At 41.3% G+C, this 13,783-nt stretch overlaps 1 protein-coding gene across 10 annotated transcripts in view; it reads left to right on the top strand.

The window, feature by feature from the left end:
* The window catches only part of INPP1 (inositol polyphosphate-1-phosphatase), a 29,470-nt gene extending 16,146 nt beyond the window's left edge, over positions 1-13,324 (top strand). For 5 of the 10 annotated variants that reach the window (XM_012130979.5, XM_012130961.5, XM_042243619.1 and 2 more), the window contains 5 exons: positions 2,357-2,624; positions 4,800-4,860; positions 7,980-8,180; positions 11,051-11,225; positions 12,590-13,324. In XM_012130979.5, the coding sequence (XP_011986369.1) occupies positions 2,421-2,624; positions 4,800-4,860; positions 7,980-8,180; positions 11,051-11,225; positions 12,590-13,151 (1,203 nt within the window). In that variant the 5' untranslated portion in view covers positions 2,357-2,420 and the 3' untranslated portion in view covers positions 13,152-13,324. Of the gene's footprint in view, positions 1-2,356; positions 2,625-4,799; positions 4,861-7,963; positions 8,181-11,050; positions 11,226-12,589 lie in introns of all 10 variants that reach the window. The other 5 variants (XM_012131005.5, XM_027964711.3, XM_060409622.1 and 2 more) reach the window with 1 other exon arrangement.
* The last annotated feature ends 459 nt before the right edge of the window (positions 13,325-13,783 follow it).

The following is a 13,783-nucleotide window of genomic DNA, read 5'->3' as shown; positions in this document are numbered from 1 at the left end:
ATATATTATATAAAACTTATAATTAATAGCACATAGATGCCATTAGTTATTTCTAAGTCAAGATGCCTCAGCTATATTAATATAATTATTTTTCTTAATGTTGAGGTTTGTTGACCAAAGTGATTTTTTTTTAATGTGTTTACTCCTTGGGGGAAAAAGCCAAGGTAGGCAGGTGTTTCTGTTTAATTTCTAACTCTGTCGTCTCTGTTACCTGGATTTGTGTTGTTGCTGTAGCACCACTTTGGACAGTTATCTTCAGGACTTGTGGAATTCTTGTCCTTTGTGCTTAATTGTCCTAAAGCATTTTAACATCATTTATTATTATAAAAACAGTATATATTTACTGTAGAATATTTGATAATTACAGAAAAGCATAATGGGAAAAATCCTCCACAATTCTAGTACCCAGTGATAACCACCATTAAACATTTAACTACCATTAGAACATCATCTCGGAGAAGGCAATGGCACCCCACTCCACTACTCTTGCCTGGAAAATCCCATGGACAGAGGAGCCTGGTGGGCTGCAGTCCATGGGGTCTCTGAGTCGGACACGACTGAGCAACTTCACTTTCACTTTTCACTTTCATGCATTGGAGAAGGAAATGGCAACCCACTCCAGCTTTCTTGCCTGGAGAATCCCAGGGACGGGGGAGCCTGGTGGGCTGCCATCTATGGGGTCGCACAGATTCGGACACGACTGAAGTGACTCTGCAGCAGCAGAACATCATCTAGTCTTTCAAACTCTCTCTCCATATGTATAAACAGAGTGTATTGTGTATTAAACACAAATTAGGAACATACTGTGATACTATATATACTTAACATTATAGCATTTTAACATATTCCTATTAAATTTCTTCAAAAATATTATTTCATAACTAATAATAGTTTATCTACATTCCACCAATATTTAAGTTTTTTTAACTTTTTGCTACAGTCACTAATACTAATCCTTCTGGTGCAGAAATATTTAAAATATTAAATATAACTTTATTACATGAACATAACTTTTTTAATTCAAAATAAGGCCAACTGGAATTAGTGGCTAAAGGTAATAGCATCTCTAGGTATTTTGATCCATTTTTCTCAAATTTTCTTGTACAAACCCACATTTTTACATGCCCATTAGCAGAATATCAGCATCTGTTTCACCACACCTGGAAGAATGAATGTTAACTTTAGAAACAGTTTTGCCCATCTAATGGTGATGTAGGATGTCTCATTGTTTTATTCACTTGCCATTTATTACTATTGAGGTTGGACGTATCTTCTTATGATGGTTGGCCCATTATCTTAAGAAAATAGCATATTTTTAAAGCAGACTTGCTTAAGACAACACAGCTATGACAGTTCACAGCTCACTCCACTGCACTGACATCTTCACTGTTGTGCTAGTTGTCAGCCTCCCACAGTCCATTAAGGGATTTTTTGTTTGTTTGTTTTAAGAAGTAAAGTATTTGTTAGGATAATAAAGAGCATGAGCTTCTGTGTACGATGGAGTCTGAGCCCTGCCGTTTAGTCTTATGTAACCTAAATGAGTTGCTTAACTTCTCCAAGCTGCAGTTTCCTTGACTATAGATAAGGCTGATAATCCTCACAGTAATTCTCATAATAATGAGATAAGAGTTAATAAAGCATTCCATAAAATGCAGCTACTATTGAAACAGAGAAATGTTTCCCTGCTATTTACCCAATAGGTATGTCAAGGCATTGTAGCATGCCTCTTAGATGCCAGAACTTTTCAAATCCCAGCAAGTTGCATGTTTTACTTCATTTTATTATTTAAATTTGCTGTAAGCAGCACAGCTAGTGGGACATGTTTAATAGGAAAAAAAGGGGGGAGCAGGTTGGTACATCCCCTGGGCTGCTAGCTCAAGTGTGGTCTCAAGAGTCTTGCAGGACACTGAGGTGTCTGCCGGTGTGGTGCTTGGTACTTTACAAAGTGACTCCCAGACTGATAGCATAAACCCCCTTCCACTTCTTCCTTCTTCCCCCAAAGGGTGAAAGAAAGGGCACTACTTTAATAATGTTGCCAAGCTCATGTGCTCATTCGAAGGTCATTGCATGAACTTGACTTTTCCTTCTAACATTGTGCTCGTGTATCCACCCGCCTATTGGTCTAGAGTTTGGTAAATATAGTATAGACTCTCATGTAGAGACTTTCTTTCACCCAGACGTCAGTTTTTTGTCTAATGAATTTGAGACTGTAAGTATGTTGATCTTGAAAGATAAGTTTCAAATTTTCGGTGAAGCTTCCACCTGAGGCTGTGACTGTGATCTCTACTAGCCACTAGCTGACAGGTTGACTCACACTCTGAACTGCTTTCTGTTTCACATTCTTGTACTTTCCCAGCTGACAGCTCAGCGGGTGGGTGCCTGTTCCACCAGCTGCTGCAACCAAACAGCCCGGTGCAGAAATGTCAGATATCCTCCAAGAGCTGCTCCGAGTCTCTGAGAAAGCTGCCAACATTGCCCGGGCGTGCAGGCAGCAGGAAGCCCTCTTCCAGCTGCTGATAGAAGAAAAGAAAGAGGGAGAAAAGAACAAGAAGTTTGCCGTTGATTTCAAGACCCTGGCTGATGTCCTGGTACAGGAAGTTATCAAAGAGAATATGCAGAACAAGGTAAGGAATGGCACAGCCAAGTTAATTGCAAATTATTTGCCCTGTGGTTTCCCCCCATAAGATAGCTCACCTCCTCCTTCCCACAACCCGCCCCCCAGCACCATGGATTCTAACAAACAACTAGGTTTTCCCCCTTATTTTGACTGCAGTATTACTAAAACGTGTGTTACAGGAAAAACTTAAATGTTGAAAAATAATCCTAATTCTATCACTAGAGAAAAGCACAACTGTTTTGCTAAATATTAGAATGTTTTCCTTCTGTGTGTGCATGGCAGGTTTACTTTAACTCTAAAGAAATGAGAACATACTGTTTTATAACTTTTTTTTAAACTTAATAATATTAAGTCCCACTTTTTGACATAGTCATTTACCTAATGGTTGCCTCAGTGATAGCTTCATAGGGTTCTGGAGACTTATAAAGTCTCTCTTTATTTTAGTAGGAAAACGTTGTTTGTAACTAACAATGATTGTAATTCTAGGTCTTTTAAGCTGACTAGGGTAAATAAACTATATTCATAAGCAGTTATAGCAAACAATAACATTAGCAGGGACTTACTGTGAGCCAAGTACTTATCTAAGGGTTTAAATATATTAGTTTAACTCATAACAATCTTATGAGGTAAGAACTATTTCAATGTAATGGAAGAGAAAAGGGAGACACAGAGGTTAATGACTTGCCTAGGGTTGCACAGCAAATGAATAGTAGAGCTGGGTTTTGAACATGGGCTGACCAACTCCAGAGTCTATGCTGTTTGTGATACTATATTACCTTTTATATAATAATCAAATTATGTTTCTTTTAGATTTGGGAGGATAGAATGTTATGTCAGAAAGCCCTACGAAATATTGGAATTGTTTCTATGAAATTTTCAAAATGTTAGGAATTGTTTAGAATCATTTAAGTGAGTCCTTGACCACAGGTAGGAAGAGAGAATAAATGACCCCTTGAATTTCTACAAACTGTTCTTTTTCATGCCCTATGCAATCTGGGTCCAGTGGAAGGAAATTTATTTTTGTTACTGATCAAGAGAGCTGGGTGGAAGGGATGGTTGAGCAACTGGATTAGAAGTGTGAGTTTTGTGGGCTAATATTTGCCTCAGAGCATTATAACAAGTTCAGGCAGTTGTTCACTCATGGAGTATCTGCCAGGATTTATGAACACATAAATGATATTCACTTTTGGTATGTATGAAGTGTCACGACTCTTACTTACGTACTACAGCCTCAGAAAGGGTCTCTAGGCAAACTGGGAGGCTGGAGTGTCAGCCTTTGATGACTTGACCAATAGGTTCACTGCGAGTATGTGGTGACTGCATTGTTCTTCAAAAGAGTTAAAAATAACAAGTAGTTGTGGGTATGGTTACATCTATTGACCATCTGTGAATAACTGAGCTCAAATATCTGAAGCATTTCCTTGCTTTCATTGCCTGAGAATTGTACTCTTACCATAATTCAGTACATATTTTCAGGGAAATTACCTTTACTACAGAGAAAATCAGAAGCAAAATGTGTCTGAAAGCTTCCTGGTCATACAGAGATGAGACAAGTTTCCTATTTAGCTTGTTTCTTTTTGTTTGTTTTTTCATTCCATCAAAATATTGATGCATAAGTTGTTGGCAAATAAAATATTTCCCCTTTTTTGCTACATTACCTTCCTAGCCTGATGGCTTACGATACCTTAACATGTGCAGAAAACAAAATTAAATGTTACCCTCTGCTCCTTTCTATCTGGTCTCAAGTAATCATCTTAGGTACTTGGTAACATTAACTTGTACAAGTTACTTGGCTACTTTGTAGGAGCAGCAGTTAAAACATCTCCTTTGTAAACATTCTAGCTTATGGCCCTTGACTAGAAGGATCAGGTTCTAGAAGTACTTCTGCAAACTCAACAGAACATAAGGAAACCAGACTTCTACCATGATTTGGACTTTCTAAAGGAGCAAAGGAGCAGGAAAATATTAGAAAACTACTGATATTAGAAAGGTGCTGAACCAATCTGACTTCACTTATTACACTCGGATTGATTTCTGGAATTGTAAACTTCCAAATTTCTGACCTACTTGTGCTATTTAGTTTGAAATATAAAGTGGAAATCTATTCAGAATTGAACATGAATGTGGGATTTTTTTTTTTTGTTGCTGTTTTGTATTCTTGTCATATTCTGAATTTGTTCAGTTTCCAGGCCTGGGAAAAAAAATTTTTGGAGAAGAATCCAATGAATTTACTAATGATTTGGGTAAGTACAAGAATCTTAATGTAGTTTTATAACTTAATTATCATATGGTATTTTTATCTTCAACTTACATCATGAAATTAATGTTTGGAGGCCTTTCATGTAAATAACGTATTTGAATGTTAAACTTCATTCAGCACTTTAGGATAACCTGCCATGTAAGACAGAGATGTGGCATCTTAGAAATATTTAGCAAGTTCACATGTGTTCTAGCTATAACTCTGTAGCACTGAACAATGATTTAACCTTTGGGAAAGTTGCATGGCCCTTTGAGAATCTGATGGAAGTTATAGATGCCCCCCAAAGGATGCAGACCTACGTAGATGCGCAGACAATCTCAGGTCCAAGTAGACCCATTTGTGGACCTCCTGGAGCGCCCATGGGCGTCCCCTGTGGGTCAGCAGTAAAGAAGGCACCTGCAATTCAGGAGACCCAGGTTCGATCCCTGGATCAGGAAGATCCCCTGGAGAAGGGAATGGCAACCCACTCCAGTATTCTTGTCTGGAGAATCCCATGGACAGAGAAGCCTGGTGGGCCACAGTCCATGGGGTCACACAGAGTCACGTAGGCCTGAGTGACTGACACTTTGGGTAGTCCACAGACCAAGGCTGAGAATGTAGAGAAGGCCCTGTCCCTGAATGACCTCATTGCTTCTCTGGTCTCAGAACCTCTGTAAAAGGAGCTGGACAACCTAGAATTTCCTTTTAGCACCAAGTTTTAACTCTAATTGGTTTTCTGTGAGCCAAATTCTTCTTTGATGGACCCCCATGCTAAAGCTGAAAGTCTAATACTTTGGCCACCTCTTGCAGAGTTGACTCATTGGAAAGACTCTGATTGGGGGCAGGAGAAGGGGACAACAGAGGATGGGATGGCTGGATGGCATCACCATCTCAATGGACATGAGTTTGGGTGAACTCTGGGAGTTGGTGATGGACAGGGAGGCCTGGCATGCTGCAGTTCATGGGGTCGCAAAGAGTCGGACATGACTGAGCGACTGGACTGAACTGGTGGTAGAGAGAAAAATACAAAATCTCTGACCCTTTTTTAGAGAGGGAAGCGGTTTTTAGTTTGCCTGGGTTTTGTTTGTTTAATGGTAGAAGATTAAAATAGTGAACTTTAAACAGATCATGTGACAAATAGTTAAACATCTAGAGGCATATTTACAAAGAAAACTAACTTCTGGATTAACTCTGGAAAAAAGTTGTCATTTCATGGGCTGTGTATTAAGATAGTGCTGTAACACTCAGTAAGAAGAAAGAGAAAGCTCAGTTAAACTTAAGGTTAAAAAATCACCTGTGACTTACCCGTAAGAAATCCTACACTTAAAAATCTATATTTGGCTACATCATAAACAGTTATTGTAATATTTATCTAGAATGATAGGGGCAGAAATGCATTCCACATACCTTTTCCTGAGAACTGAAGGAGAGGATGGGCTTAGTATATTGGAGGGCAGAGACCCATGGTGAAGGAGGAGCTGGTGGATGAGGTGAGATGAGATCATGGAAGTTCAAAGGAAGGATTTTCCCTAAGTATGATGAGAATTCAGTGGCAAATTTTAAGCAGTGGAGTAATGTGATACAGTTTGCTCCTTTGAGTAAACCCATGGCTTTTACTGAGCCTAGAGTAGCTGCTCAGCAAGTGGTGGTGATTAACATTATTCCCCAACTTTAACAATCTCATTTAATTTGAATTAAACTTAATTGACTAATTCTTGCTGTTTCAGAATCATCATTGTCATAGACTCACAGTGTGCTTTCCAAACTCGAACAGTCACAGGAGTCACCAGAGGATCTTGTCAGACCTCAGCAGGTCTGGGATGGGGACTGAAGTTCTGAATTTCTAACAGGCGCTCCGGTGATGGCGATGCTGCTGGTTCTTGCAATGGCTAGGTTATCTAGGAGTGTTTGTTGAGATACCTCAGGAGCCCCAAAGTGCCATGTTTTCTTAATTTTTAAAAATTTATATTCTGCATTGCTGTCACTTTTTGTTGGTAAAACTCCTAAGAGCCTCTTTTCTCATTTGTGCTTGGGGGGTTGGAAACCAGATGAAGCAAGGGTCTAAGAAGCATCTTTAAAGTGATGGCAAACACATGGAGTTGGTAACGTGGGGTTTCAATTGCAGAAGCAGCTTTGCTTACATCCTGATTTCCAGTGGTTTCACAGAGGAGAGCTATTCTATGTATGTGATTCAGAGTCCTACAGCTTTACCACATTTAAAGATGAATGTACGTCATCTTATACTTACGGAGCATAGACAGTTTTTAGTTAAAAGCAGCATCATAGAGGGAGGTAGAAGCCCTTCTGTGTACTTATTAAAAACTCTTTTCTTTTCAATCAACATATTCAAACGTGAACCCCTGGGGTGACCTCCAGGATATTAAAAGCCACAAGGTAAAAGACATAGAAGATTATCAAAGACCCAGGGTTCAGGATTCTTGACATGAGCTGCCTTAAACTGGATACAAAAACTGTACATGTGCCCATGTGGAAACTGTTTTTGGAGAGAAGGCCCTTTGGTGCCTGGAATTCATTTCTCACTGTGAGGTGGTTGAGTGACCACTGAATCAGCTCTGACTTTAGGAAGCCCACTGGGTGATTCTGGAGGTCAGTCAGATTAGGAAACACTAGCCTGGATATCTTGTGTGTGTGTGTGTGTGTGTGTGTGTGTGTGTGTGTGTGTGTGTTAATCGCTCAGTTATGTCTAATTCTTTGCAACCCCATGGACTGTAGCCCACCAGGGTCCTCTGTCTGTGGGATTCTCCAGTTTGGAATAGTGGAGTGGGCTATATTTAAAATGGATAACCGACAGAAACCTATTGTATAGCACAGGGAACTCTGTTCAATATTCTGCCAGCCTGGATGGGAAGGGAGGTTCGGGGAGGATGGATACCTGTGTATGTATGGCTGAGTCCCCTCACTGTTCACCTGGAACTATCACAGCATTGTTAATTGGGCTGTACCCCGATACAAAATGTTTTGGTGTTAAGGAAAAAGAAAAAATGAATAGTGGAGTGGGCTGGCTGTGTTGTCCTCACCTAATCTGAGGTGCTTCTCCCAATCCCCTGTTCTTTCTCCGCTGAAACTTGAGATGTAATGGTCTTCAGTTTGTCTTGACTCTAGGGGAAAAGATTATCATGAGACTGTGTCCAACAGAGGAAGAAACAGTAGCTCTTCTCAGCAAAGTCCTCAATGGTAACAAACTGGCATCTGAGGCCTTAGCCAAGGTTGTGCACCAGGACGTTTTCTTCAGTGACCCAGCTCTGGATTCAGTAGAGATCAACATTCCACAGGACATCTTGGGAATCTGGGTGGATCCTATAGGTAAGCAGGGGAGAGTGTTTGCTTTTGTCTGTTTGCTCTTCTTAGTAATCCTTTTTCCGTGAGGGGTGGGGGAGGTGTTGGAAAAATGAAAGTTGAGGGTATGGTTTACCTCTCCTAGAAGTTTTTAAATTTTTGAAGTTTTAAAATGATAAATGACTCTCACTGCTGTAACCTGGGTTCATTCCCTGGTTGGGGAACTGAGACCCCACAAGCTACACGTTGGGGCCTAAGTAAATAAATAAATGAAGAGTTGAGCTGTGTATTAAAGTTAAGCATCTGTCTACAATGCAGGAGACCTGGGTTCGATCCCTGGGTCGGGAAGATCCCCTGGAGAAGGAAATGGCAATCCACTCCAGGACTATTGCCGGGAAAATCCCATGGACAGAGGAGCCTGGTAGGCTACAGTCCATGGGGTCGCAGAGTCGGACACAACTGAGTGACGTGACTTCACTTCACTTCATATATTTATAACACACACGTGTGTATACACACACACACACACACACATAGAGGCACATATACAAAACTGAATTAACTCATTTTTGAGAGACCTCAGGGCCAGACTGCTAAATATGAGAGAAGAATGAAATGATAGCAGCTATAACTAATTGAACACACATGCATCCTGAGAACATTCAGCTCCGGCAGATTATTACCATCTGGAAGCACAGTGCAGATCTTCAGATTTAAAAATAATAAAAACACAAATCCAGGTTTTTAAATGAGCTCTCACAATTTAACTCCGGGCTCCTAGTTCAGTTAAGTGAGTAAATAAGCAGAACCACTGTACAGGTCAAGCAAAACACAACTGAATGTGACTCCTAGCAGTCAGTATGTGAATCCTGTGTATACCTCACCATTATTTTTTTGGTCATTGGAGAAGGCAATGGCACCCCACTCCAGTACTCTTGCCTGGAGAATCCCAGGGACGGGGGAGCCTGGTGGGCTGCCGTCTATGGGGTCGCACAGAGTCGGACACGACTGAAGCGACTTAGCAGCAGCAGCATGGTAGAACCGTAATCTATAGTTCATTGTTTTAAACCTGTAGGCCTATCTCAATGATGTCATTAATATAACGCCCTAGGTCTAAGTCCCACTTTTCCCCGAGGTTCCTGGCATAGTCTACCCAACACAACTGTGACCAGTCATTAAGCTGAGGAGGCAAACTCCCCTCACCCTCTCCCCTACAAGCACGTTGATGCGTGATTGGAATGCCTTTAATCATAGCAGTAGAGCATTCAGTCAATGGATTGTTATGCAGACTATGAATGTTTTCCAGAATCTTTTATCGCCTAAAGGTAAATCAGCCTCAGTTACAGTTTTTGAGGAACTGAAACCTTGTTTTGTTTTTATCCTGAATTGATTCTGTTAGCTAGCTCTCTGGATCTTGTGCCTGGCACATCCTTAACTGGGTATTAATTCACTAGATGTTGGCAGTCAGCTGCTGGCAGGTACATCTTTTAAGGAGAAACCTTACTCCTTAGCTTCTTTTTCCCAGGCTCTTTGCGACCCCATGGGCTGTAGCCTACCAGGCTCCTTAGTCCATGGGATTTTCCAGGCAAGAGTACTGGAGTGGGTTGCCATTTCCTTCTCCAGGGGATCTTCCCGACCCAGGGATTGAACACAAGTCTCCCGCATTGCAGGCAGATGCTTTACTGTCTGAGCTTCTTTCTCCTGTGACACTATCATCTCTTTCCTCCTAATTTGAGGGACAAAACAAACAAGTAAAAATGAATCCCTGATGGAATTCAAATGGAATGGAATTCAGATTCCTGGAAGGAGACTTTCCCAACCACCTTGGTTGGACCTGTCCTCTGATTAGTAAGAGCTCAAGGGAACCCCCTAGTTATCCTGAGCAATTACCTTTTAAGTCATTTTGATGTGGTGATGAATATTTGAGTGCTTCTTACCATTTGCTAGGTGTTATGCCTTGGAGAAGGGAATGGCTCCCCACTCTAGTATTCTTGCCTGGAGAACTCCATGGACAGAGGAGCCTGGTGGGGTCACAAAGAGTTGTTCACGACTGAGCAAGTAACAACACAAGAGGGAAGGAAGACATGTTAACTGCCACAGGAATTATAGACATGTCCCCTTTGTCCAAGAATTTATGTATGGTTGGGAAAATGAAACACAAGCAGCTTAAAAGTGAAGTACAAAAGGTCAAATAATAATTCCGTATAAGTGGCACCCAAAGTAGAACGTGATTGGTTATTATCTTAGCCCGTTTGGGCTGCTATAACAAGATACCATGGACTAGGTAGCTTTTAAACAAGGTGAATTTATTTCTCACAGTTTCAGAGGCTGAGAAGTCCAGTATCAAAGTGCCAACATGATTAGGTGAGGGTCTTCTTCCTGATTCATAATTGGCCGTCTTTTCACTGTGTACTCGGACAGTAAAGAATCTGCCTTCAGTGCAGGAGACCCGAGTTTGATCCCTGGGTCAGGAAGATCCCTGGAGAAGGGAATGGCAACCCTCTCCAGTAATCTTGCCTGCAGAATCCCAGGGACAGAGGAGCCTGGCAGGCTGCAGTCCATGGGGTGGCAAAAGAGTCAGACACAACTGAGCGACTAACACACACACACAGTGTACTCATAAAGTGGAAGAGACTAAGAATATCTGTGGGACGTCTTTTGTAAGGCATTCATTCCATTCATGAGATTCCACCCCAAGGACTGAAGTACCTCCCAAAGGCCCCCCTTACTAATACCATCAACTTTTGAGGGTTAGAATTTGGGGGGACACAAACATTTAGACCATAGCTGTTACCAAATTAGAGAGAAGCGATCTAGCACAGGTTTTATAGGTGTCTTCATCATTATCTTCTAAATAATCATTATGTGAATCCTAACAGATTTGCTTCATTTTTCAGATTCAACGTACCAGTATATAAAAGGTTCCGCCGACATTACCCCCAACCAAGGAATCTTCCCCAGTGGACTTCAGTGCGTCACTATTTTAATTGGTGTCTATGACATACAGACAGGGGTGCCTCTCATGGGAGTCATCAACCAACCTTTTGTGTCACAAGACCTACACACCCTCAGGTAAAAATTGAATGTTTTTGGCATATTATGGTTTTCAGAATTTACAACCTCAGCTTTGTTTATTGTCAGGATTATCTCTCCATGTGACATTCCCATGACTCAATACATTTGGCATTCCTACTAAAAATCTCCATGTTTAAATTAATGGTCCTTTAATTTTCAATCCTGGGTTTCACAACAAAATGTGAAAATGATCTAACGAAACGATAAGTAGGTATGGCCAGGATTAGAACCTCTCCCTATAAAAACAAAAAAAACCATCAGTATCACTTTCTTTTCTGCCTCTTCCTTCCTCACACTCCCGTGGACTGTTGGCAGAGCATAGAGGGTGGCCAAGCCTTTGGTTACCCTGATCTACAGCCTACGGATCAGGGTATGACAGGGTTGACTCCAGAGCATGGCAGGATTCAAGTAGAAGCAGCTTTTCTCCTGTGGTTTCAGCTTTTTACTGAAATAGATGACATTTTTTTCTACTCATGTAAAACTATATATTTTTTAATTAAATTTTGACTTGCTTCAAGCAACTAAGAATTGTTTGTTCTTTAATAGTCATAAACTACACCTCTGCAGTGTTGATATTTTTCATCTTCCCTGCCTTCTTCCAAACTGAAAGTATTTGTTATCTTTAAAGGGTCGTTAAGAAGTTAAAAATAAGTGGGACTGGACGTTGACATAATCATGACCTAGAAATGGTTGACAAAGTAGTTGGTGGCACAGATCCTGGGTTTGATAGCAGATTCTACCACTGATTCACATTCTTCAACACTTACAGTCTCTAAGCCTCAGTCTCCTTCTCTGGAAAGAAATGATCCAGCGTATATAGTAAGTTAAACATTGAGAAATGATAGATGGTATTTTTGTCGTTGCCCCCCTCCCCGCCCCACCAAAAAAAAGAGTCCATCTTTCTTGATGTTAAAGCCAAAGTGAAGCTAGTGAATTGGAGGATGAAAAGGTGTTACCCGTTGAAAAAAATTCAGGGTTGTGGAAGATTTGAGGATTGCAAATCTTATGTATCTGTTCATCGTTATCCCCATTACACTTTAAATGCCAAAGGAGGCAGTGACACTTTGCTGTGTTCCCAGAAGCCAGAAATCCCACAAATATTTTAGCACTGTCCTAGATGAATGTGATAATGCAAAAAAAAAAAAAAACTGAAAGCATTCCTAACTGGCAACAACACAGGCAGCAACATGCCCAGGGAGCGACTTCTAGAAATGAATTAGCTATCTGATAACTATCTTTAGGCTTAAGGGCCTTGAGACTCACTATGTTATGTATTTCCCACATCAAGTTGGGAACCCATAGGAGCAATGAAAAACAAATGTGATAACTTGCCGCCACAAACTGAACGTTCTCTTCCGTAGGTGGAAAGGACAGTGCTACTGGGGCCTTTCTTACTTGGGGACCAATATCCATTCCCTTCTGCCTCCCATCTCTGCAAGAAACAACAGTGAAACGCAGAGCCGTGTGACCCAAAACCCCAGTTCTGAAGGCTCCCACCCATTCTCAGCTGTCATTAGTACCAGTGAAAAGGAGACCATCAAGGGCGCATTGTCACGTGTGTGTGGAGAGCGCATCTTCCCGGCAGCTGGGGCTGGTTACAAGAGCCTCTGTGTGGTCCTCGGCCTCGTCGACATTTACATCTTCTCAGAAGACACCACGTTCAAGTGGGACTCCTGTGCTGCCCACGCCATCCTCAGGGCCATGGGTGGGGGGATGGTGGATCTAAAAGAATGCCTGGAAAGAAATCCTGACTCGGGGCTTGGCTTGCCACAGTTGGTGTATCACGTGGGAAACGAAGGCGCTGCTGGAGTGGATCAGTGGGCTAACAAGGGAGGACTCATCGCGTACAGATCAGAGAAGCAGCTGGAGACATTCTTGAGCTGCCTCCTCCAGCACCTGGCCCCTGTGGCTGCACATACGTAGATGAGCTCCGTCCTCATGGGCTCCACAGCCCGACTGTGAACCTGGTTTCCACATCTCTTGTCTTTTGAAGACAGCTTTGTCCTATTGACAGTCAACATTCACCTTCCTCTTTGGGGGAGCATTTTTCCATTATGTGTTCATAATGCTAATAAATGAATGATATTCATGCAGCAGTTAAATGTGTGAGATTCTTTATAGAGGATTTTGTGTGATTATTGCTGCTTGAAACGCTTCAGTAAAATATTGAAGACAGGAAAAATTCCTGCTCAGTTAATAAAGCTCTTTAGAACATGAGTTTAGAGGTGATAAGTTAATGTCACTGAAATATTAGGGAGAGCAAAGGGGGTTGTGCTTAGTTTTGTTTCCTGTCTGGAACAAAAATCTTCAGATATAGCCTTTGGCAGAACATTTAGAACTATGAATTTGAAGCGTAATTTGGCCATGTTCATGTGCTTTCAGTGACGCTGTGTTTCTTACAAGAATTAAAGCCCGGAGCCCCGATGGCTCCATCCTACTCATGTACTCTCACACTCAGACACATCCACACTCATACACACGTTCTGAAACTCTCTCAAATTTATATTCTTATTCTCTCATTCTAACTCTCTGATTCTGCCACTAATTATGTCTCT

This window comes from Ovis aries, chromosome 2 (genome assembly GCF_016772045.2).
Source record: "Ovis aries strain OAR_USU_Benz2616 breed Rambouillet chromosome 2, ARS-UI_Ramb_v3.0, whole genome shotgun sequence".
In the NCBI taxonomy this organism is placed as follows: Eukaryota; Metazoa; Chordata; class Mammalia; order Artiodactyla; family Bovidae; genus Ovis; species Ovis aries.
Note: the sequence above shows the minus strand (reverse complement) of the source record. Positions and strands in the feature narration are given on the sequence as shown.